This window comes from Saccopteryx leptura, chromosome 3 (assembly GCF_036850995.1).
Source record: "Saccopteryx leptura isolate mSacLep1 chromosome 3, mSacLep1_pri_phased_curated, whole genome shotgun sequence".
NCBI lineage: Eukaryota > Metazoa > Chordata > Mammalia > Chiroptera > Emballonuridae > Saccopteryx > Saccopteryx leptura.
The window spans coordinates 288,692,851-288,716,846 of record NC_089505.1 but is presented as its reverse complement, the minus strand read 5'-3'; the positions used below and the strand labels follow the sequence as shown (position 1 = coordinate 288,716,846).

At 54.2% G+C, this 23,996-nt stretch overlaps 1 protein-coding gene across 1 annotated transcript in view; it reads left to right on the top strand.

The window, feature by feature from the left end:
- The first annotated feature begins 434 nt into the window (after positions 1-434).
- KCNK3 (potassium two pore domain channel subfamily K member 3) overlaps positions 435-23,996 on the top strand; it is a 38,604-nt gene continuing 15,042 nt past the window's right edge. Inside the window, exon 1 of the mRNA XM_066378702.1 lies at positions 435-888. Within this exon, the coding sequence (XP_066234799.1) occupies positions 606-888 (283 nt within the window). The 5' untranslated portion in view covers positions 435-605. The remainder of the gene's footprint in view (positions 889-23,996) is intronic.

Genomic DNA, 23,996 nt, shown 5'->3' with positions numbered 1-23,996 from the left:
TGTCTGTCTCTGTGTCATTAGTTTCTCTCCAGCGATCCAGGTCTCCCCTACCATGGTCCACTGCTCTCTGCTGCTCTGAGTATTTTTCTGCCGGCCTCTCCTGTCTACCAGGAGTCTACCTCTGGTTTTATCTCCTTGTCTGTCACACCCCCTCTGCCGCTTTCTCTCTCTTCCTCTGTAGTTAAACATGCGTTTCTCTGTCTAGTTATCTCTCGCTGGGTCCCTCTCCGTCCTGGCCGCTCTTTCCGCGGCTCTCCAGCTCGCTCCCCGTTCCTCCCGCTCCACCAGCCCCCCTCCTCCCTCCCTTGGTGCGTCTCCCCAGTCCTTATTTGGCTGGGCGGGAGGGCCGGCGGGAGGAGGCGGCCTGCGGGCGGGGGGCGGAGGGCGGGAGCGGGGCCGGGCGAAGGAGGGCGGTGGGTGGTGCTGAAGGGACAGCTCCGCGGCGGCGTTGGCGGCAGCGGCCCCCCGGCGCGGCGCGGGTGCCCGGCGTGGGGAGCGGCGAGCGCAGCCATGCCCCAGGCCGCCTCCCGGGCAGCAGCAGCGGCGGCCGAGGCCGGGGCGCGGGCCGGGGGCGCCGGGGGGCCGGCGGCGGCCCGTGCGGGACGATGAAGCGGCAGAACGTGCGCACGTTGGCGCTCATCGTGTGCACCTTCACCTACCTGCTGGTGGGCGCCGCGGTCTTCGACGCGCTGGAGTCGGAGCCCGAGATGATCGAGCGGCAGCGGCTGGAGCTGCGGCAGCAGGAGCTGCGGGCGCGCTACAACCTCAGCCAGGGCGGCTACGAGGAGCTCGAGCGCGTCGTGCTGCGCCTCAAGCCGCACAAGGCCGGCGTGCAGTGGCGCTTCGCCGGCTCCTTCTACTTCGCCATCACCGTCATCACCACCATCGGTAACTGCCCGCCGGGCTTGGGGCGGGGGGCGTGGGGCGGGGACCCTGGGGCTGGCAGTCCGGAGCCGACCGGGTAGGGGGGCTTCCCTCGGGAGAGGGTCTAGACGCCGAACCCCGTGCTCCACAAAACCGGAGTTCAGCCTGGCGTGTCTGCTCCGCGGGGACAGGATTCGGGGGAGGCGTCGATTCCTGGCTCCGGATCTGACTCTCCCGCCGGGCCAGCCCCAACTTGTCCCTGCCAGGCTGCGCGGGGCCCCGGGGGACTCTGAAGTGTGTGAGAGGGGCAGGAACGACCGGCGGAGGCTAGGGAGGAGGGGTGTGGCCCGGCCAGGCCGTGCATCGGGGCGCCGAGTGTGAGCCGCTGCGAACGTGCGGCTCCTCCGTGTCCCTGCAAATGGGCTTCCGCACCAGGGACCGGTTGGGGCTCCAGGGAGAGGCGTGTGTGGATGCAGGTACTCGGCACTCTGGGCCACGCTGGATTCTTGAAACACCCGGTAACTGCAGGCTGTGAGTGCCAGTTTGGGCACCTCCTGCCAGTACCTGTAATTTCATTAGGGTAGCAGAGCTGGTGCTGGAAGCCAGATCCAGCGTTGCCTGCCTTCTTCTCTGCTGTCCCAGAAAGCAGTCACCTTACAGGAATGGCCCCAGTTTTCTTCTCCAAGCCAAGGCCAATCCTGGCATAGAAAGCCCCCCCCCCCACACACACACACACACAACTCTCACAACATAGGCATAGGCGCTCACACACAGGTACACATATAAGCACATACGGAGCACACACAGGCACAGAACAGCACACAAACAGATGTCCAGGAGAGAAATCTCCACTGAGGCCCTTGATGTGCTGTTCAAAAGTGTCCAGACAGAGGTAAACACCTTACCCACTCCTGAGACTCTATGATTCCAACCCAGCTCCATCAATTCTCCTGCTGTATGACCTTGGGCAAGTCCCTTCCCTTGTCTGGGTCTTAAGCTCACCTCCAGACAACAAGAGGTTGGCTGAAATGATCTCAAGGGCTCCTCCCATTCCTGACGTGCTCCCAGCCCACCTTCCCCCAAGCCCACTGCGTTGCCTCCAGGAGCTGTTTCCTCCATCTTTCTCGTTCCCTCTCCTCTCCCTGGTCCCCTCCTTGCCTTGGCTGAGCTCCCAGGGGCTTGTTGCCACTTGGCATAGACCATAACAAGATGGCAGTGTTTTCCTGGGAGTCAACAGGAGTTGAGAGGGTAAAAGGCAGGACTAGATGCTGTCCCCGCAGTCGATCCCCAGCGGGACTCTGTACCTAGGCTCCACGGCTCTCTGGGGACCGTAGGGAGCTATGCTGTGTGGTTTCTGGATTCCTTTCTTGGAAAAGAAAAAAAGTAGGCATGGCCCAAGTGGGAGCACCTCTGGGTTCTGCTGACACTCTGACTTTAGAGCAAGATGGCCAGACAGGCCAGCCCAGAGATCAAGCAGTCTGCTTTCCTGGGAAGGACAGGCCAGGGATCTCCTCACTCTCCCACCTCCCTGTCACCTGCCAGGGTTTCAGGAGTACTGAACATTGTCAGACGCTCCCTCCCCCTCTTCCCACACATCACGCCCTTGGTTCTCAGCCCCACTGTACCCTGCTCCCCAGTTCTCAGGTAACCTCCCTACTGACTTCCCTGCCTCCAGCCTCATTTCCCCATGGATCAAGTTCCCCTGGACAACGTTGCCAGAAAAATTCTCTCCAGAGCACAGCTCTGACCATATCAGTACTGTACTCAGAAGCCCCCAATGGCTCCCCCTAAGCATGGAATCTGGTCCATGCTCCTTATCTCTTTCATATTTGGCTTCAATCTCTACATCCAACTTCGTTTCTCACTTCATACTGACATGATTCTTTCACTGCAGCCAAACTGTTCCCTAAGCACACCTTAAGTATGCCTGACACGCCTTTTTCTCTGTCTTCTATTTATCTTGTCAAAGCTAACCTTCCAGCTCCAGCTCAAACTCCACTTCCTCCTTAAAGTCTCCCAGGACATCCCAAGCCACTGCTCTGGACAACTACAGAACTTCAGGATGACCTGGGTGACAGTGAAGGCTTTTTTTGCATGGTTACTTAAATTTTAGGGGGGGGGGTGTTTTGTCTCTTTGACCACATTATAATTAGCCTCCTTGTGGATAGGGCCCCGTAGTTCCCATCTCTGTGCTTCCCGTGCTGGCACAGTACCCAGGGGCTCAACACATGAGCACTCAGAGAAGGCTATTGGTGGGTTCAAGGTGTGTAGAAATGAAAGGACATTGTCTTTTCCTTCCATCCCCACTGTTTCCCAAAGTGCTTGTAGTCCTCATCAAGAAAAATGCCAAGAGCTGGGGGTAAAAGCAGACAGAGTGTGGTTCTGGTGATTATTTATTTATAAAGTTCTGGGCAAAAGGAAAGACAGCATCAAAGCACCATCCTACTTCTGTGGGGGCCCCAGACTGGCACTGCCCACTCCCTGCCTAACCCAATTGTCCCTGGCTTTTTGTCACCTTTCACTCCAGCTATGCCACCTGGCAGGAAGCTGTCCACAGGAGTTCTGCTCTGAAAAATATGTCTGGGCTGTGATCAGATGGCTGGAAAGGGTTTTATATTAGACTGATCTTAACCCAAAACTCAAAGGCAGCGGCTTCTGTCCACCTGACACCTTTGGGGGCCTAAATGGATCTCCTGAGGCACCAGTAATTCCATCAGGATAGACTAATGACAGAACCTACCATTCCATTCATTCAGTGGCTTAATGGTCCCAACGCACTTCCATCTCATGTCATGAGTTCCAGCCTTCACAGCTCAGGGAATTTTCCAGGGCAGGTATTATTAGCTCCATTGCACAGGTGCAGGCATGGAGGCTTAGAGAAGGGAAAAGACTCCCCTAAAGTAATGCAGCTGGTGAGCAGTCAAGTTAGAGCAAGAAGCTGCATCTTCTGACTCCAAACCCAGTCCTCTTTCCCTTGCTGGTCTCTGTTTCCTCTGCCTCCATATGCTGTGAAGCCCAGAGCCAGCCAGGATTGGCATGACCAAGACGCGATTAGTGATGCCAGCTTGCCGGATACCCACAGGCAGCCCTGATTGGTCGAGGGGGTCAGCAAGGTCTGCATTAGTCATTCACCTGGTTAGTCACAGTCTCTGTTGGCCGCAAGGATTCCTCAGCTCCCTCACCTCTGGCCTCCCAGCCAGGAAACCCTTCCTTTCTTGGGCCCTAAGTTCATTAAATGCAAACAGAAACTCTTTTCTTGGAAGCTTATCCTCTCTAGCTGTTGAGTCATTAAACTCCTCCCAGGGCCCCAGCCTCATCTATTCATAGCTGGAGGCTGTCAGAGCAGGAAGGGGCCTTGAGCTCAGCTGGTGCCACCCCTCCTCTTACAGAGAAGTGATGGGAGCCACACAGCCAGTTGTTAAGGATGCTTTTATTTATTTATTTATTTATTTATTTATTTATTTATTTATTTATTATTAACAGCAAGAATAATAGTAGTAGCCACCATTTACTACCTACTTTTGGCAAGCTCTATCTAAAACTCTTTATTTATGTCCCCTCAATTCATTCCCTTACTGACCCATCAAGATAAGCATTGTTACCTACAGTTTTCAGTGGAGGAACCTGAGGCTCTGAGTACAGATGACACCCACGGCCTTGGGACTCGAAAGGCAGCACCTGCCCAGATTCAGTTGAGCCTCTCTGACTCCCATGGCCTGGATATTTTGCCAGTTCTTTCTCCACTTCAAGAACTCAGCCCAGACCCCTGTATCTTAAAGGTACCAAGTAGCCACAGCTTGTCTGTCCCCTAACAAAGCCCTCTCCAGAACAGTACAGCCAGCCTGCTGCTTCCCCGGGGCACCTGGCCCCCAACCAACCCGGACTGCGTGTCGGAGCTGTGCCAGCACCAGGCCTACCTGAGACCGCCACAGGCTCACAGCGTCCTGTGTTCCCACTACAGGTCCCCAGAATCCTTGTGGCTCTACAGGAACAAGAGACCAGGTGACAGATGAGCTGAGGGAGCTGGAGCAGAAGGCTTTGTGCTGCTCCTCCCTCGGCTTCTAGCCTGTTCGCAGCTGAGCACGGGCTCCCACTGCCCACCTCGTGGCCAGGGAACCCTTAGGTTATGAATTCAAGCCGGCCCCTCGTGAAGGAACCTGTACTTGTCACATCTTTCCAAGAAGGAGGAAAGTACAGGAGTGAGTGCCCTGCCATCCCCAAATCCCAGACCTCAAATAAGAATGAAAGGAAACATTAGCAATCACCCAAATGTCCCCAGAGTGACTTGCCCAAAGTCATAGTAAGTTGAAGGTACAACCCTGACTAGAACCTGCACCTTTGGGTACCCAGACTGGAGTTCTCTCCATCACTCTAGCCTGTTCCCCTCACAACCCACCTTCTCTCTAAAGCACTGGGGCCTCAGCTGCTTATCACTCCACTGTTCCCAGTTCTCTCTTGACTTCCCAGGGGGGTTGAAGGGCAGTCCAGCCTGGAACAGTCCCGCTGCCTGCTCTCAGTTGGCATTTCCTTCCTCCCTGCCTACAGGTCACCGCTGTGCTTCAACCACACATGCCTTTGCTGAGTGTGGTGTAAGAACACGGTGCTGGCTTTAAAGCAGAGTGCCTGGGTTCATCTCTCAGCCCACCTCTCCACCAGCCACCCCCAACCCCTGCCATCGCTGTATGATCTTGAACAAATTACTTAGTCTCTCTGAGCTGGTTTTGTCATGTACAAAATGGGAGGATAATATCTACCTCCCAGGATTGAATGGGTTAATATAAAAAAAAAAAAGGTGGTACAGAGCAGGCACTTGATAAACAGTATCTGCAATTATTAGTGTTGTTAATATTATTGTCCATGTATTATTACTTCCCCCCACAAGGCAACAGCTCTGTTTCCCAAGGGTTATCATGACCACAGCTACCTCTGCTACTTCCTAACAGGTGGAGACAGAGGGGTTGAAAACAGGAGGGTTCTACCCACTTCTCTTTATCCTCCTTTTCCCCTCCCCCCATCCCAGGCTTCCAAGATCATCACCTATGCCTGGAGTCTGCCTGGCATCCAAACTCAGGGCCAGTACTCCCTCCTCTGAGCAGGCAGACCCTGCAGAAAACCCATCAGAGAGAATGAGGTGCAAAGTGGCAGGAGAATCTACCCTGGATTGGAGCAAGGAGGCAAAAGTTCCAGTTCCACTCAGTTTAATTGCTGGTTCTCTAAACATATCAGTTTCCTCATCTGCAAAGCAGGTCCATTGGATCAGAGGTCCTCTGACCGCCATGCCTCCTGCCTACATGTCCAGTTCCCACATACCATGATTGGAGACACGGAGGGAGTGGGGGGTGATGATCGGGCAGAACTAGAAGACACACACCTGGCCACAGTGGAGACAGGACCAACACAATAAGTATTTTCTAAGAAAACATAAACAAACACAGATGAATGTAGTGCAAATCACTGCCATAAACAGCTTTCAGCTGGCAGCACAAACGGTGAATCTGTGAGTTGATTTTGTAATTTTAAAAAATGCAAAAATGATTTTCCTGCAGTCAGCCAGTGGGAAGGGAGGAGACCCAGCTCTGACTGAGACCATGATCAGTTTGGGCAAACCTGAGCTGAGACCTGGGATAGGCACTCTCTCACCCTTAGACAAGTTACTTCATCTCTGCATTGGATGCAGGGGTGTGCCACGTGTCTAAACGTCAGGCCCTGTCCGAGGCCCTTCTGACCACCTGCATTCCCGCAGCTGCCCTGGGAGGGCCGGCCTTTTCATCTTGTTACAGTTGAGGAAAAGGAAGTTCGGAGAGGTTCAGATATTGGCCCAGAGCCTTATAAATATTAAATGATAGTGCCAGGGCTTACACCCAAGACTGCAGGGAGTATCTCTTCACAGAGGCATGCAGCCCCCTACCCCTATAGAGCCTCTGCCATCCTCTTACGTGAACATCACAAACAATGAAAATGGGCACCTGGGCCCACACAGGGCATTCAAGCTGTGGCCTCAGTTTCGGGATCTGTTGCCCTTGGGACTATGGATAGAGCCCAAAGAGGACTCAGAGTGTTAGCCCCAGCCCTCTCGTTTCGCAGTGTGGAAACTACAATTCAGATTGGAAAAGGGGCTTGCTAAAGGCCACACTTTCCATGGTCTCAGAGCTGGCCTTGAAGCCCTGTTTACTGATACCCCACTCTGTGTTCTTGGGTCCCCCATGGACTCTTAGAAAAGAGAGCAAGCTGCCAGCCAGCCACTTCTGCTTGCTCTGGGCTGCCTCCTGATGCCTCTGTTAGCCTCTGGTCCTCAGAGAGCCACATGACAAACGCCCTTCGTGGTCACCTAGGGAGCAGTCAACAGGTGAGCTAGTTCCACCGCCTGTCTGTCCACACCTGCTCACCGTCCCTGTCCAGAAACTGCCCATGCTCAGGCAGCTTTACGGTGGCTCATGAAGGCCAGCTCCTCACCTGGAGACACCCGGCCCCAGGCCGCCGCCCCAATCACATTTTCACTTCCCCGTTTGCTAGGGCCGGCCTCAGCTGCTGTCCAGAGCAAACAGCTCCAGTCCTCCTGGTCCTGTGGCCTCCTGGGTTCCCTGCCAAGCTGGGACTAACCCCCTATCCCTGCTTCTTCCAGTAACAACCAACGACCTCTTTGTGAAGGGGGCACTGGCTGCTATGAATACAAAGCAGGAGCCTGACCTAGGAGCTAGAAATGGGGTTCTTTATCTCCCCCCAGAGGCCTTAGACAAATTGTTCCCTCTGCCCTGCTCTCCTGCCCCTGTACTCATGGCAGGAGCAAATACTTTCCTAGTGTGCCTCAGTCTTCCCATCTGTACAGAGGATGTGTTCCACAAGAAGAACTGATATAGGCTAGCTCAGCAATGCGGAGTTTTCTACATTAATGTTTCTCAAACGGTCAGGTCTGGGGGATGACCTGGTTGATCTTGCTTAAATGCAGATTCTGAATCAGTAGGTCTGGGATGAGGCCTAAGACTGAATTTCTAACAAAGCTCCAAGGGACCTGATGCTATTGATCCATGATCCACACGTTTAGTAGCAAGAATCTAAATAGCCTGGAGACTTGACTTCTGGGAATAGACACGCGGTTTCTGGTTTTAAGAACAAGAAGATTTAGGACTGGGAAAATCCTTAGGAATCTGATTGTAGAATGTTTGAACCAGTGGCTTCAGAGGTAATGGACCCTTCTTTGAGGTTTGAAGTAGGGCTGTGATTTGCCCCATTGGGAGCCAGCTATGGAGCCTGGGCGGGGCCACGTGCATCACAGGTACTGTGGGTGGGAGAAAGGGAAGAGGAGAGGGTGGATGGAAAGGGAGAAGAATGGAAAAGGGCTTGTCCCAGAGTGAAGCCTGGGAACGAGGATGCACTGGTCCTCAGCTGTTCTTTTCTCCCCTGTCTGCCACGGAAGTTCCTTAGCTCCACGGAGAACAGGTGCCCCACAGATTAAAGTGGGTGACTGGTTCCTCCTTGTGTCATCTACCCAAAGTCCCAGGGGCAGTCCCATTAGAAGAAATGGCTCAGGCTCATTTCTTCTTTCACAGGCTAGAATCCGGACAGCAAAGACCCATAGAAGTCGCAGGCCCTATGGCTACCAGATACATTCACCCTGTTGCCAGCTACAGTGTGGAATTCAGATAGCAGGACAGGCCCACTCTTTTCTAGACCTGTCAGGCCTCATGTGTCTGCACATTTTAAGAGGGACATCAACAGCCTGGGGGACATTAAGAGGAGGGGAGCAGAACATCGACTGCAGGACACTTAGCAGAGGCAGACCTGCAGAGCATGAGGCTGCCTTCAAATGTCTGCTGGGCTACTGAAAGATAAAAGAGTCAACTTTGGCTGATTGGGTACATGGGGTTGAACCAACACCAGTGGGTAGAGTCCATAGAAAGACTTAATGTAAGTCCAATATAACTCAGAACTTATTAGAGTTGAACCTGACCAAAGATAGATTGTGCTGCCTTAAGAGGTGGTGAACTCCCCATCAGAGGAAGCATACAAAAAGCAACGATTGGGCAGGCAGCTGAGGTCATCTGTATCAGTCAGGGTTCAACCAGAGAGGTAGAACCAGTAGGAGATATATAAGAGATATATTACAGGGAATTGGCTTATGTGGTAATAGTGGCTGGCTAGGCAAGTTCGAAATTCGTAGAGAAGGCCACCAGGAAGGACAGGCAGGAAGTCCTTCCAGCATGGGCTGGAGCTGCTGAATTTTTTCTTCAGAGAATCCTCAGCTTGGCTCTTAAAGCCTTTCAAGCTGATTGAATCAGGTTTACGCAGATTATCTAAAATAATCTCCTTCACTTAAAGACGACTGATTATGGACTTTAATCACATCTACAAAATGCTTTCATGGCAACCTCTAGGTTAGTGTTTGATTAAATAATGAGGAGCTTTATTTAGCCTAGACAAGTTGACACATCAAAAAGATTATTACCCTTGACCATCTATCACACTGCGCGCCGCAAAAAATGGCTTTTGAGAGTCTTCCCAATCCTGAGATGCTTTGATTTCTTCATCTTCAAGAGGGCATCCTGGAAAGTTAGAGCACCCAGAATGGAACTCAGGTGTGGTCTGGGGACCCTCAGACCCTCAGGTCACCTTACAAAGAGAACCAAGGTTGGCCTTCATTTCAGTCAGTTTACCATTAATCAATGAGCTCTCCTGGGTGCCAGGCACTATACCAAGGGAACAGAAAACTAAGACCCAGCTCCTTCCCCAGTGAGCCTCTGGTGCAGTGGAATCCTGAAGCCACAAGCTGAATGGTATATATGCTAAGTCCTAATGAAAAGGCTAAAACAGGGGTCCTTCTGAAGCAGGTGGTACTTCAGGGGGCTTGAATGAAGAGTAAGGACTTCAGTAGGTGAAGAGTGGCAGTAGGAGCTTTCTGGGAAGAGCGAGCGGCGTGAGACTGGCAGAGGGGCATCAGCATGCCCAAGGAAGGCTGGTTGGGAGCAGAGCCTGCAGGGGGCTGAGTACTGGCCCTGGTGGATGGACTTGATTGACAGGTGCTGAAGGAGGGAAGTGACAGACTCCAACCAGTGTTCCGATCCACTACCTGAATCCTGACCAGTGGGTGTCCCCATGGCTCCATTTGAACTACTAAGTGCCTCCATGACCCCAGTTGAATTAGTGGTTACTAGTTCATCAGCTCAATTGAACTAGTGGGTGTCTCCATGACTCCGGTTGAACCAGAAGATAATGACAGCCTGAATCCTAATTGTCCCCCTTCACCTTTTCCTGGTCACTCAGCAGACCTTAGCCAGCACCCAGGAAGAGCTTTCACCCCCCCTCCCCCTCCCCCACTTCCTTTTCTGGGCCAAGTCCACTCTGGAGCCCAGACCAGACCTAGTTTGACGGGTGGCGTGCAGGAGCCATGGGGACAGTGCTGGGCTGAGAGAGACGAGACTCCGGCTGTTCTGTGCATGGACAGCCCTGGGCCCCACTCTCAGATCCCCTTCATCTCTGCTCAAGGCTCCGTGGCTTGGCACGGACTCACTGTCCCTCTTCAGGAATGTGCAGGGCCTCTCCTGACCACAGCTCCAATGCAGAAATAAGCATCTCAGAAACATCTGGAGAGGCACATTCCAGCCTGCTGGCCACAGGATCAGTTGGGGAACTCTCTCCAGAGACCCAAATTGTCAGGCCCCAGTGAGCTTACCGGAGACAGCGATGCCAGGCCCTCAGACAGGAGGCACCCCTCCGCCGGGAAGGGCCATGTCCTCCCGCAGGTGCAGGGGAGCTCCCCAAGGCCTTGGGAGCCGGCAGCAGGCAGGCAGTTCAATCAGAATCAAGTTTCAGGCTGACCCAATGGAGAGGTCTTCCCAGGGCTACCCATCCAGATCTTAGACCTGAACATGAAGCAGTCATTCCCAAGCAGAACTGGCCTCAGTTTCCATGGTCATGAATGAAGGCTGCCATTCACTGGAAGCTTTCTCTGGGCTGAGCTCATTATGGGAATTATCTCATTGAATCCTTCTGATGAGGCTGGCACTGTTATAATCCCCATTTTACATATGAGGACCCTGAAGCTCGGGGGGTTAAGAAATGCTCCCAATGTCACCCTGTGGGCAAGTGCAGAACAGGGCTGCATGAAGCACACACAGCTCTTGGTTTATAAAGCACTTGGTCCTACAGGTTCTCTTTGGAGCCTCACAACAACCCAAAGGTGTGAGTATCATTATTCCTACTTTGCCAATGAAGACATTGGACATGAGAACATGAGGTCCCTTCCTGTAACCCCAGCACCAATAACTGGGAGCAGGAGTCAAATCCAGACCCTCCGACCCTAAACCAAGTTCTCCCCCTGAGGGCAAAGGTGGGTCATACCCACTCTGGATGTTAGTGCGTATGGGAAGCATGTGTCTGCCTATGGAGGGCAAAAGGCAGTGTTGTGGGGCAGTTGTCACTGAGCGGGCTTGGTTCCACTAGAAATGAGAACGGAGTGATGATTCCTATGAGTGGCCGGGGAGTGAGACAGGGAGCCTTTATTGGAGGTGACAGGCAACTCACCTGCTCACTGATGCATTGGCGGGGGTGGGAGAGAGGGGGTAAGATGTCAGCTGTGTGCTGGGTAGGAAGCTGGTCCCAGGACCATGAATGTCAGTGCTCAGCCCTGAAGCATTAATTCATTAGAACGCGCTAAGCCCAGAAGGCTATAAGTTTGAAACACGCCCCAGGTGAAAGCATCACACCCAGGCACAGGAGAGAAAAGAGCTTCTTAAGACCAGCGTTCTGCAGCCCAGAAGCTGGGTCTCTCATGAGCCAGCAGCTAACGTTTTCTTTCTGGGTTTCTTTCGTATTTAAGAAACATTCAAGGGACAGCTGAGGAAGAATTTGGAGTTCACAAGCCAAAGTACCTGGAGTGAGCCAGGTGGCAGAGACATCAGGAGTCAGCGGGTGGCCCCAGGAGAGGTCAGTTTCCCCCACCCCCTCAGAGAAGAAAAGGGACTGAGAGCCTCAGTGAGGGACCAGGGGACAGGCTGTGTCTCCCCTTCATGGCTTTAGCTCTCAAACAACCCCAAGGAAAGGCATCAGCCCACAGGAGGCCCCTCGGCCATACCAGCATCACCAGGGAGCAAACTGGGGGCTTTGGGCAGACTGAGCCAGTGGGACGCCTTCTTCGGCACGGCCTGCCTCATGGATTTTCTGCCATGAGGCTTAGGCAGAGTAAGACCCTCTAGGGCTGTTCATGGTCCTTGGTCCACCTCCAGATGGGGACAGAGACAAAGGCACCTGGACTCAAACTCGGTGGTAGCCTCCTTCCCTGTGATGTCTTGCTCAGCTTAACACCCCAGAGTCCTAAACCCTTGCATATTTCTGGGGCACCCATGAGGCCCTGATGTCCCCTGCCTGCCCCTCAGGATTGTCCAGTGGATTTGTAGAGGCTGTGCATCCTTCCTCGGAACTGGGGCTGATGACAGTGCAGCTGATTGAGGACAGTGGGGGACACGGGCCTCTCCACTGTTCCTCTGCTCCTACTTGGCTGTGAGAGGAGCAGAGCACCCTGGGCTTATCTGTGAAGGACTGGGCTGGTGAGGCCCCCACCCCTGACGGCTAGGACAGCTTCTGCGGGACCTACTCCTGGCCTCTTTCTCCCAGCCCCTCCTGAGAAGCACACTGTCCACGAGTACGCTCTTGTCCCCATCTCACCCCATGCTGGCTGAGCCCTAGAGGGACTTCCTCTGTGTCCAATCCCGAGAATAGAGCTCTGTCCAAGACCTCCAAGTCACCCCTTTCTGGAAAGAAAGCATTTCTGACTGTGGCCTAGGCCCCATTATCAGCAGAGCGAGTCCACTGCCCCAGCGGCTGGGACAGCTGGAATGCAGGAGCCGCTGACGCTGGCAGCTCCCACGGCAGCCCGGAGATGGGTTAAGGGAGGAAGCAGAGGTGCTGAGAGGCTGAGAGCAGGCTGCCCCCAGCCAGTGCCCTCTGACAGGGGTTTCCTGGAGAGGTGGCAGACAGTCTTACTTCCCAGATTGCCTCTAGACCTGAGCCCGCCCAGGGTGAGTGCACTGGTGGCCAGTCCTGCAATCCAGGCCTTCAGCTAACCCAGAGGCTTCCAAGGCCCTGGAAGCCAAGGTCCTGCTCATGGACCACCTTTTGACATCCCAGTGACCTGGTTGACCTGAGAGGGGCTGGGGTTTGCCCCATGGCTCCTTACAATGGTTTGATGACTCAAAGCATTTATGAGACATTACATGATTACCCGTTGTAGAACATACACAGGCCAACCACAGGTCATGGCAAGCATCTTCCCCAGCCTTTGGCCAGAATAGGGTCAGTTCAGGGTGCTGACACTGGCATGCTCATGCAGAACAAGGGCTCCGTTTGGTAGTGGATGGCATTACAGTGATGCCTAGGGTCCTTTGGATTCCTTGAGAATCACTGATTCAGTCCAACCGTTCTCTTTTCCAGATGAGGAGACAGACACCCAGGGTGGGGTGCAGGGGGAAGGGGGCGTGGAGAGTAGCCCACCCCAGCCACTAGCAGTTCAGTAACAGAGACAGTCCTCAGACCCTGGCATCTGACTCTCTCCTTCAGTCACCCACACAGCCATCACTCCAACCCCTTTGGCTTTTTGGGCATCTTCCATGTGTCTGGCACCATTCTAGACATCAGGGACTCAGCACCTGTCCTCACAGTGCCTACATTTTAGAGGAAGCAGATAGTCAAGAAACTAAGTTATGTGATCACAAATAAAAACATCATCCAATGTTAGCAAGCCCAGGAGTCAGTAAACACAAGCATGTGGTAGAGAGTGATGGAGAGGAGGGATGGGCAATCCGGGGGCAGCCTCCCGGGGAGGGGCCTGTGTAATGCAGAGATCAGAAAAGGGCCTTCCGAGGAGGAAGAGCAAATGCAGAATCCCCAGGTAAGCCAGCACTTGGCTTGTTTGAGGAACGGGAGCAGAAAGAACAGTGTGGGTGTGGCCTACTGAGCAAAGAGGTGGAGACTGGGAAGGGCTGAATATTGCAGGGCCATGGAGGCCCCAGTCGAGAACTTGGATTTTATCTAAGTTTGATGGAAGTTGCTGGCAGGTCATAAGCAGAGTTGTGGTGTGATATGACTTAAGTTTTTAGCAGACCCCCTGGCTGCTCCATGGAGGTCAGATGGGTGTAGAATAAGAGGGCAGCTGGGAGACAGGCCATGCTGCAGTTCAGTGACCTAAAAGAGAGGGTGACGGAGGACTGGACCTGGTGGAAACTGTGGAGGTGGAGAGCAGGGTGGATGGAGCGTGTGTTTGCGAGGAAGACTCGCCGGACCTGCTGATGAATAGGCATAATATGGTGGAGAGGAGGGAGGGAGAGGACCACGGGATCAGGGAGAGGAGGTAACCAAGCATGGTCTTGGGCCTAAGCTGCTGGGTGAAGGGTAAGCATTTTCTGAGCTAGGAAGTAAAACCTGGAGAATAACAGGTTTGCTAAAAAGAGGAGATTCAAGAGTTCTGTTTTAGACCCACTGGTTAATTTTGAGATGCTCATTACAGATCCAGGGGGGCAGTCAGAAAGACAAGTCTGCAGCTCAGGGGAGAGGTCAAAGCTGAGATATAAATTTGGGAGTTATCAGATGGAAATAATAAAGTCATGCACTACACAAGAGCAGCTGGGGAGAGGAGTGAGAAGAGCCCAGGGCCAGCCCCTTCTCCACACCAGGAGGCGGAGCCTGAGGGACCTGGGGAGTGCAGGGTCTGGAGGCCAAGGGGGCGTTTCAGGAGGCGGAGCCTGAAAGGGGGGTGCCGGGAGACTGAGGGACCTGGGGAGTGCAGGGTCTGGAGGCCAAGGGGGCGTTTCAGGAGGCGGAGCCTGAAAGGGGGGTGCCGGGAGACTGAGGGACCTGGGGAGTGCAGGGTCTGGAGGCCAAGAGGGGCGTTTCAGGAGGGGGAGCCGTCCACTTCCAGCTGCTGCTGGGCGATCAGGACAGGTGACCGTAGAAAACAACCAATGGGTTTGGCAACATGGTGCCATTGGAGAGAGACATTGACCATGAAAACAGTGTAACATTCAACAGCTTTTCCAGGAGCACGGAAGGTGCGAGCAGGAGTGGGGTCTCTTGTGTTTGCCCAGCGGTAGCGGGGTCTCTTGTGTTTGTCCAGCCTGAAGTGGAACGGAAGAGCCAGATCCAGGACAGGCGGGGGAAAGAAAGAACAGCATCGCTGCTCAGTTTCAGGCTTTTTCATACATGCTTCACGAGCCTCCTCCTGCAGAGGCCCAGGAGGTAGTTATCATTATGTCCATTATGCAAATGAGGCCCAAGGCCCAGCAAGGTTATGGGCTCAGGGCACCCAGCCAGGGACCTGAGTCCAGGCCTGTCCAACACCACAGGCCGTGCCATTGTACGGTGGCCCCCTCCTCCCCACTGCCTGCTCTGCCTGCCTCTCCCTGCAGCTTCTTCCACACCCCCGCCCATCTTCCCGAGGCATCCTTGCCCTTTGATCAGTTCTGCTAGCTTCCAGCAGTCTGGGTCTCTGCCTCCCTGCTTCTCTTTGATCCTGCACATCTGCCCTCAGCTATATCCTCAGTGGGGCTCTGTGCCCCCCACCCTGTTGCTGCAGGATATCCTTGCAATAAGGTGGGGGATCTGCAAGAGTTTCTGAGAGCCTTGGGGAGCCTGGGCCTGCGGGGTGGGAGTGTGGCTTCTGCCTCCTTGATCGCCATTTACTAGAGCCTGGGGGGGGTGGGGTTCAGGCTTGGCCAGCCTGCAGCCCAGCCCCTGTTCAGCACTGAAGGTTCAGAGCTCTCAGGCCAGCGATGCCTGCAGAAGCTGCCAGGAGTGCTAAGAAGGCCATGCATTTTTACCCCAGTGGGGCAAGATGGATTTCAAAGTTCTTCTCAAGAGAATGGTATGGATCAAAGGCGGCCACTACCACCCCCTGCACTTCAGAGAAAAGGGGGACACTGAGGACCTCAGAGTCTCTTTTAGAGCCAGAGCGACTCCAGTGGGAAGTTGTAGACAGGCCCAGAGAGCAGTGAGGTGGGGAAACCTGGCAGGGGCCCAGGCACAGAGCTCTGTGCCCGGCCTGGGTTCCCCCTCCCGCCCTGGCAGCCCAGCCTGGCCCAGATGTCCAGAGCCACCTCCAGCTCCTCTGTCAGAGTCTGAGGTCCTGTCTGTCCCCAGCTGCCCTGGAAGCACCTGGAAGAGAGGAGTAGAGGGGACCCAACACACAGACACCTGGGGCCCGCTGCACTCCCGAAGGCCTGACAGGGGGCTTAAATAGTAATTAGCTTCTCACACATCCCCTGGGTTATTTTTAAGCCCTGTTCTTCCCTGGTTTATTTTTGAAATAGCACTGGCACATGGCTAGTCGGCTGTCCTTCCCAGGTGCTGGTACCAATTTGGGCCAGGAAGGGACCAGAACAAGAGGGGCCCTTCCCCAGGACCTCCAATGAGTGCCAGAGTTAGCCAGCCCCTCACTGGCTGGCCAGGGAGGTTCCTGCTGTGCTAAAAGCCTGGGCCCGGCCTGAAGCGAGCAGGTGGCCGGCAGTGGGGGACCACCAGGAGACTCCCACATCACCATCTTTGACCAGGTCGGTCACTACACCTGTCAAGCCTCAGCTTCCTCGTTTCTCAGTGGGGTGTGTGATAGTGATATCTGCCTTCTGACTGTCAGACACTCAAAAGTGAGCAATAAACTAAAAGCTGCACAAACAGAGTATTGGGAGTAACCCTTCCCACAGACATGCTGCCCTCACCATTGTGCTAACCCGCTCCGGGCCATGCCCTGCTCCCTGGGTGAGTGGTTCCAGTCTTAGCCTCCTCTGTTCCTTTCATCCTTTCTGCACTGGCCCTGAGACCTGCCTTCCACATTTCCAATCAGGCTGAACTCTAATCCAGCTGCTCAGGTGAAGAGTCAGGCTGCTGGTGACCACTGAACAGCTTTGACTTGGATTGGGGGAGGGGGGAGGGCAGAACCACCCTACCCCAGCACTGCCCCTGCCCCCTTCTCCCTGACTGCCTTCTAGACAGCGTAGCTATGGAAAAGCCTCTCCTGGGGCAGGGTGTGTAGCAAAGCTGAGGCTGAAGAGGCATGACATGTGGTAGAGGGCATTGAAAGGTGGGCTGAGAGTTTGGGCTTCTTCCCTGTGATCAATGAGGAGTCATGGAAGGGTTTTGAGTAGAGGAGTGGCGTGACCAAGTGGAGCATAATCTGGGAACAGGTGTGGGGAAGACTAGGGGAGAGGGGGCTGGAAGCTGCCAGGGCACGACAGTTTGGACCAGCCGCCCAAGACCAGATTGAGACTGTGCGTGCCCAGACTATAGTGGTGGCTGAACAGAAAGAAAAGACAGAACCAGGAAAGAAAGAAGGACTGTGATTAGGAATGAGGGAAGAAGAGGAGGGAAAGGTGATGTGTTCACCTGGTTGACTGAGGAATAAGGACATTAGGAATAAGGAAATCAGGCAGCAGAGAGAATGGCCCGGCGTGGGGGGTGGGGGCAGATGATGCATTCAGGTGGCCAAGCCAGGCTTGGGTGTCCTAGTTCAGCCAGGTGGTGGGTAGAAGTACAGCATGGAGCAGAGCTGGAGGCATGGCCTTGGTGGCCTCCCGGGAACCAGCATCAGAGCATCCCAGGCCGAGTCCTGGCCCGCTCTTGCAACCAGGTGCAGAAAGAAGCAGAGGCAGCAAGGGAGATGCAAAGGACCAGTGGGAAGCAGGAGGGTAGGGTTTCGAGAGGAAGAAGACTGGCCATCAGGGCTGAGCGTGACCACAGTGTGAGGACGGTGGGGATGCCACAGCCAAGGCCGCCATGTGTGATTGTCCAGGTCAGGCACTGCCCAGAAGAACCCAGTGGAGGGGTTTGGGTTGCTGAAGTCCAGCCTGCTCATCAAACTGCACTCCCAGGGGCTACATCCGACCAGAGGAGCCCATTTTGTTCTAGTTGTCCCAGCCTGCCACAGAGCTAGGGCAGCCCTGCCCTCAGGGCAGTGGGTCTGGATCTCGGGACATTCCTGAAGCTCTTGGGGAGAGCAGTCCTAGTGGATGAAGTGGGGACCGCCTGATGGGTGAGGGGAAAGTCAGACCAAGGAGAGGGCATGGTAAGCCTGCCTCCCTTCCTCCTTCCCATCTCCCTCCCTTTTTTAAAGACTTAAGGCTAATCGTGAGGATCTGGCAGAGGGCCATTTGAAAATACCCTTAAATGGGGTGGCCTCCAGGAGCAAAGCCAACAGGGCCCTGGCAGAGTGCAGTAAGGGGTCAGCCTTGGGAGGGGAGGCCCACCTCCTCTGACACGGGAGAAGAGGAGAGGGTACAAAGCAAACAGAGAGTAGAATAAGCCATCTGGGAGGGCCTGGCTCTGCCATATATTTGCTACATGACCTTGAGCAAGTCAACCTCTCTGTAGCTCAGTTCCTGCATCTTTAAATGGGGATAATAATAGTACTTACCAAATAGGATTCTTTGAGGATTAACTGGCTTAGAGCAGTGTGGCACATAGTAAACGCTATATAAAGGTCTACTGGTATTGTTTTGAATTGGGGAGGAGGGAGCAGTGACAGAAGCATTTAATCATTTGAATAAAGTCAAGTGCATAGAAAGCCAGCCCAATCCCCCGAGTCAGGGGGAAGAAGGGAGAGGAAGGATGGAGAGGCACAGCAGAAACTATAAGCAGTAGCTGGAGAGAGCTGAGTCCTGGGGACACTGCCCAGCTTGGAGCTCTTAGCACCCTCAAAAGCAAGCTCAGGACACCAGTGCAGAAATAGGCAGCCCCTATAATCCACAGGAACCATGAAGTCATTCTCCTATTATACCCTGGCCCAGCCAGTCTGCCATCCCATCCTGGGCTGTGAACAGTGGTGTGCGGACAGAGGGCTTGGACGGCAGGTGGAGTGGCAGAGATCATTGAAAAGGCTGAAATATCAGAGGTCAGAAGAGAGGTGGCAAGCCCAGGGTGAGTCAGGCAGCAGGAGGCAGGCAGGGGATGAGCATCTGCCTCCATGTCTCTGTGTAAAGGGCAGTGTCCCCAAGGATGGGGACAGCTGCTTGCTGTCCTCACTGAAGACAGGCTGAGCAGGAATGGCCTGAGCCGCAGTCATCATTCTGCCTAAGGAGCATTTCCAACAGACAGGGCGTAGGGTTGAGTGAAGTGTGTTTCCATGGAGAATGGCCGAGTCTTAGCCTCTGAGAAGAGTCTCAGGTCCATGGGGCCTGTGTTGGGTGTAGGGCTAGATTTGCTGGATTTGGTGGCTTCTTTACGTCCCTGATGGTGTAGAACTTGAAGAAACAGCAGGGCCCAGAGGCCAGGTCCTGTGGGGGCTCCTTCTCCCTTTATTAAGGTGCGGACTTTCCCGTTTCCCTGGGTGTGTCCACCCCAAAGCCCATCTGGTTCTTGTACTCTCTGCCCTGAATGGCAGACAGAGTTATGCCAAGAAACCACCGTGGAGGACATGCGGGGTGTTGGTGTTGGAGTGAGTGTGTAGGAGGGGACACTACATCTTCAGTCTGGTTCAAAGGGAGAGAAGGTCCTGGCAGCTGCCTCCAGGCTGAAGTCCTTGTTGCCTGGTGTCCCTCTCCGCCTAGGCACTATGCCAACCTACACCATCTGAGCCTCTAAGCCCTGGGGAGGGTGCTGAGCCTACGAAAAGCCTCCTTTACATCCCCTGGCATCTGCTGCCAAAATGCCTGCCAGCCCAGAGCTGTCTGGGCCAGTAGCCATGACCATAAAGGAGAGTGGGGATGCGGGTGATGGAGACAGGGCCCACAGGGGCCATGCAAGCTCCACGGCCTCCCCACCAAACCCAGCCCATCTATCGAGACTGGCTTCATGTGTCCACTGAGAATCCACCACGGACACTGAGCAAGGTGGGCCAGTGGGACAGGGACGCTGGCCCATGCAAAGCTTGGGGACAGGAGAACGTGTTCCAGAGAAGGCATCCCTGGAGCTGTCCTTGGAGGACAGAAGAGAAGAGATGATGGAGGGAACTCCAGGCAGCCCCAACAACGTGAGGAAGTACTCAGAGGCGAGGCGTGGAACAGCTGCAGAGGGGACCGGGATGGTTGGGGGAGTCAAGAGAAGGAAGGCCAGGCAAGGGGTGGGTCAGGTTGTGGGTGGCCAGCCTACATGCTGGACCAGGAAACCCCCAGACTGTACCGTGTACATTTGGGGGACTGAGGAAGGCTTCTGAGTGGTGAGTGGCAGCTCAGAACTGTGCTTTAGAAAATAATAGAATTAATCACAGCTCCTGCTTCCTGAGACCCTCCACATTGCCAGGCCTTGTACCAGGAATATTACACACTGCATTTCTACACCACGGCTATCCAGCTTCCTAGTTAGATGGGGGATCAGAGCTCCAGCGTGTGTTGTGGAAGAAGCAGTACGCCTGGAATTAGGGTCCCAGGTCCAGCTCTGGAGCTGCAATCTTGGGTGAGACACCAATGTTTCCAGGCTTCACTGTCCCCACCCACTGAGTAGAGACCAGCCCTGCTCTATGGGCAGCGCAGGATGCTGTAAGGATCAGTGGGAGTGTTCCTCAACACTGTAGAGAGCAGTGTCCATGTGGATCCCCTGAAATCCAGCCAGGGCCCTTCTGCTGTGCTGCTCACCTTGCAGGTACACCTAGATGCAGTGCTGGGTACCTGGCCCCTCCATCTGGAGTGGCTAGAGCTTAGTCTGGGCACAGATTGCCCTTGGACCAGTGCAAGTAAAAGCGACTTCAGAAAGGAAACAATGCCACTTAGCCAGGGTCAAAGGCCAGCAATCAAAAGCCCAGGCCTCTCCCTTCCTCTCTCTCAGGCAGCAACATCCCTGTCTCTGCTGTTCCTGATCACATTGGCTTCTCTTCCCTTATAACTGTGACTTGCATGTGATGTTGGTTCACTCTGGTCCCAGCGAGGACCAGACTCTTTGTCACTCTGCAGCTCAGCTCTGCAAAGCTGACCAGCCACTCAGCCTCTGATCACAGTCTCGGGGAGAGTCAGCCTGACTGTATCAGTGAAGCCGATAGCTTGAGTCCTCTTGGATCAGGGGTCCATCCCTGGCCCAATCTGCTGTGGCCTGGGCCTGGGTCACATGGTACAAAGGGGCTGTCTAGGCCCACCTTTGACTAGGGTTGTTGCAAGGACAGCTCCAAAGAGTCAGGAAGGGGGCAGGCGCCCTAGACATTTCCACCACAGGTGGCCTCACTCAGGGCCCTTACCCCTGCCCCCCAGCTTTTCTGTCCTCACCTCCTGCTCTGTCTGGCTCAGGGCCATACTAACCCCTCTCAAGGACTTCCAGTGGGCTGCTCCTTAGGACAGAAAGGGCTGTCCATCAACCTCTGGGTTCATCAGCCTGCTAGAGTGAAGGGGAAAGGTTCAGAGAGAGGGTATTTTGAGGGACACCCTTAGGACACCATCTCCCTCCTCACGTGGTCTGAACACCCACTGTATACGGAGCACCAAGACTCTGGAACCCAGATCCTGCCCTAGGGGCTTACATTGGTCTGAGAATAACGGCCCGCCGGACACCATGTTCTCAAATGAAGTGGATGGTCCCAGGGGTACCTGAAAGGGCCTGGACTTCAAGGTCAAAAGATCTAGGTTGAATCCTAGCTTTGTCAATTTTTATTGATGTGACCTTGGGCAAGTAGTCTTGATTTCCTCATAGAAATGGAGCTAATAATGCCCACCTTGAAGATCATGCTAAAGATTAGAGAAAGTTGACAAAGTATGGGTCTCTAGACTACCTGATACTGTTGCCATTATTAGCAGAGAAGACACAGGCTCTGTTCTGGCCTGTGAATGCCCTCCCTTCCTGTCCTCTTCCTTCTTCTTATCCTCTACCCCCTCCCCGTTCCCATCTGCCACCCCAGACCCAGCCACGCAGGTGGGAGGCCAGGAGGTGAGCCCCCACCCAGGGGACCAGGCCTGGGCCCTGACTGCCTCCCAAAAGCCTTGGCCAGTGTCCAGCATTACCCCAGGCCAGCCGGCTCCCTTCCCCCCATTCTGTGCTGGCAGACTTGATGAAAGGCGCTTTGCTCACCAGGCATCGCTGTGCATAAGGGTGCATAAGGATATGGGTGAATATGCCAGGTAGCGTCTGCCAAGAGAGGCCAAGAGAGGCCGAGTGAGTGGCAGAGATGGATGCTGTGTGAGCACTGAGAGGTGGGGGTGCCTGACGGGCCAGAGAGGAGGAAGCTTCCTGGGAGAGCGCAGGGAGGATGGAGGCGGGACACAGCAGCCAGGAACGCATCAACACCGGGGAGGCGGGGAGTGTTTAAAAAAGGAAGTTCTTCACAATAATTCTGCAACACCTAAAGTTGTTCCAAAGTAAAAAGTTTACTTAAAAATAGTAAATGGTAAAAAAGAAGGAGGAGGAGGAGGAGATGAAGAAGAAAGAAGAGAATATGGCCTCAGACTATGACCTTGATCCAATGTCTAATGACAGCCAGGGCCAAGCAGCTCCGTGTGCTAGCCAGGTGTTCACACACCCCCAACCCAAACAGCGCTTCCAAGTGTCCAGGGCCATCTTCAAAGGCCATCGGGAACAGAGAATGCCATACTCCCAGCCATAGGAGCACTGGCAATGTCTGGGGTGCCCACAGACCCACCGTCACAGAGAGGCCCCCCTAGCATAGACTCGGCACATCCTGGGACAAGGCTTTACTTAAGGGACAGTCCTCTCACCTGCCCCCTGGCTTTTCTCTTTTCCCAGAGGGCAAGACTGAGCCAGCCTTGTCTCTGCATCCTCTCCCAGCACTTAGTCAAGTTCCTGGCACAAGGTAGTAAGTGCTTAAGAAATGTTTGCTCAATTAATTAATTAAGACAAGCTAAGAGGGAATGAAGCCATTTTCGTCTCGCTGATTTCCCAGCTGATATTCTTGAGACAAGCCAAGTGCTACAGCCTCCCTGGGGCTCCTGTTGCCCCCTCAACCTACCCAGGTGCCACGTCCCCTCTTCCAGAGCTAGCTCAGGCTGGGGAGGGTGCCATAGGTGGAGACCAGTGCACTCCCAGGCCAAGCCCCTTGGGAGAAGGCCTGGAGGGGAAGGGGGAGGGATCTCAGCTGGAGAAACACCTGCTTAAACAGGGAACAAGCTGCCCACCTGCCTCTCCTCGCCACCACTTCCCCAGGACAACCTGAAGAGCAATTCATGAAGGTGCCACTTATTGGGCCGTGGACCCTGCTCCCTAAAGGCCACTGAGAAGTGGAAGAAGGAGAGCAGGACTTGGCCTACAAAGGCCTGGCTCTGCCACATACCTGTGTGGCCTTGTCCAAGTCACCCAGCCACTCAGCTCAGTTCCCTCAGCCAGAAAAGCAGGGCACTGCCATCCAGATGTGGCATCTAACCAACTAACACCAGTTAGGCTGTACAAGGCAACAGGCCTGAGTTGGTGCCCTGACTCAGTGTCTCACTAGCTGTGTGTCTTGAATGAGTTACAGAAACTTTCTGTGCCTCAGCTTTCTCATCTGTAAAATGGAAATAATGTTTTGCTCATAAATTTTTTGTAAGGAGTAAATGAAATATTAAAACTAAAGCACTCAAGACAGTACCTGACACACAAATGCTCAATGAACGTGAGCTTTATTATTTACTACTGTTACTACTGCCACTATTGGTACTACTTATCACCCACCACCAATACTCCTAGCCACTGCGGGCCAGCACTGAGCTACTGAAAGGTGTAAGACACTGTCCCTGCCCTCAGAGCCCAGAGGGATACTGAGAAGACAAAATGAGACGAGGAGGAGGAAGGAAGAAGGAAGAAGCAGCTAAAGTAAAAAGAAGCAAAGATTCAAAGTGCCAGGAGACTGGCCTCCAGGGCTAGATGGAGGCAGAGTTAGAACCCTTCAGGGCTCAGCAGTCAGTAGGGAGAACCTGAGGACCAACAAGAGTTCTTGAGCGCACTGGCCTATCTTGGGCTTGGGAGGTTCAGGCAGGGCCACGCAACCATCTCGGCCTGAACCCATGTGGCTTCGTGTGTTGGGAGGTTTTAGAGGAGTGGAGTGGAAGAGACACGATCTTATGTCTCTGAAGAGCTGACTCTGGCTGCCCCTCTGCTCCAGCTATGGGGGTAGGGGGATTTCTCACAGCAGTGCCGACCAGCTCTGGCCCTCCCCTCTGAGGATAGCCCAGGGTTCTCACCCTGTCCACAGCATCTGCTCAGTGCCCACCGGGACAACTCTGCAGAAACACGTGGGCCCCAGCAGCTGT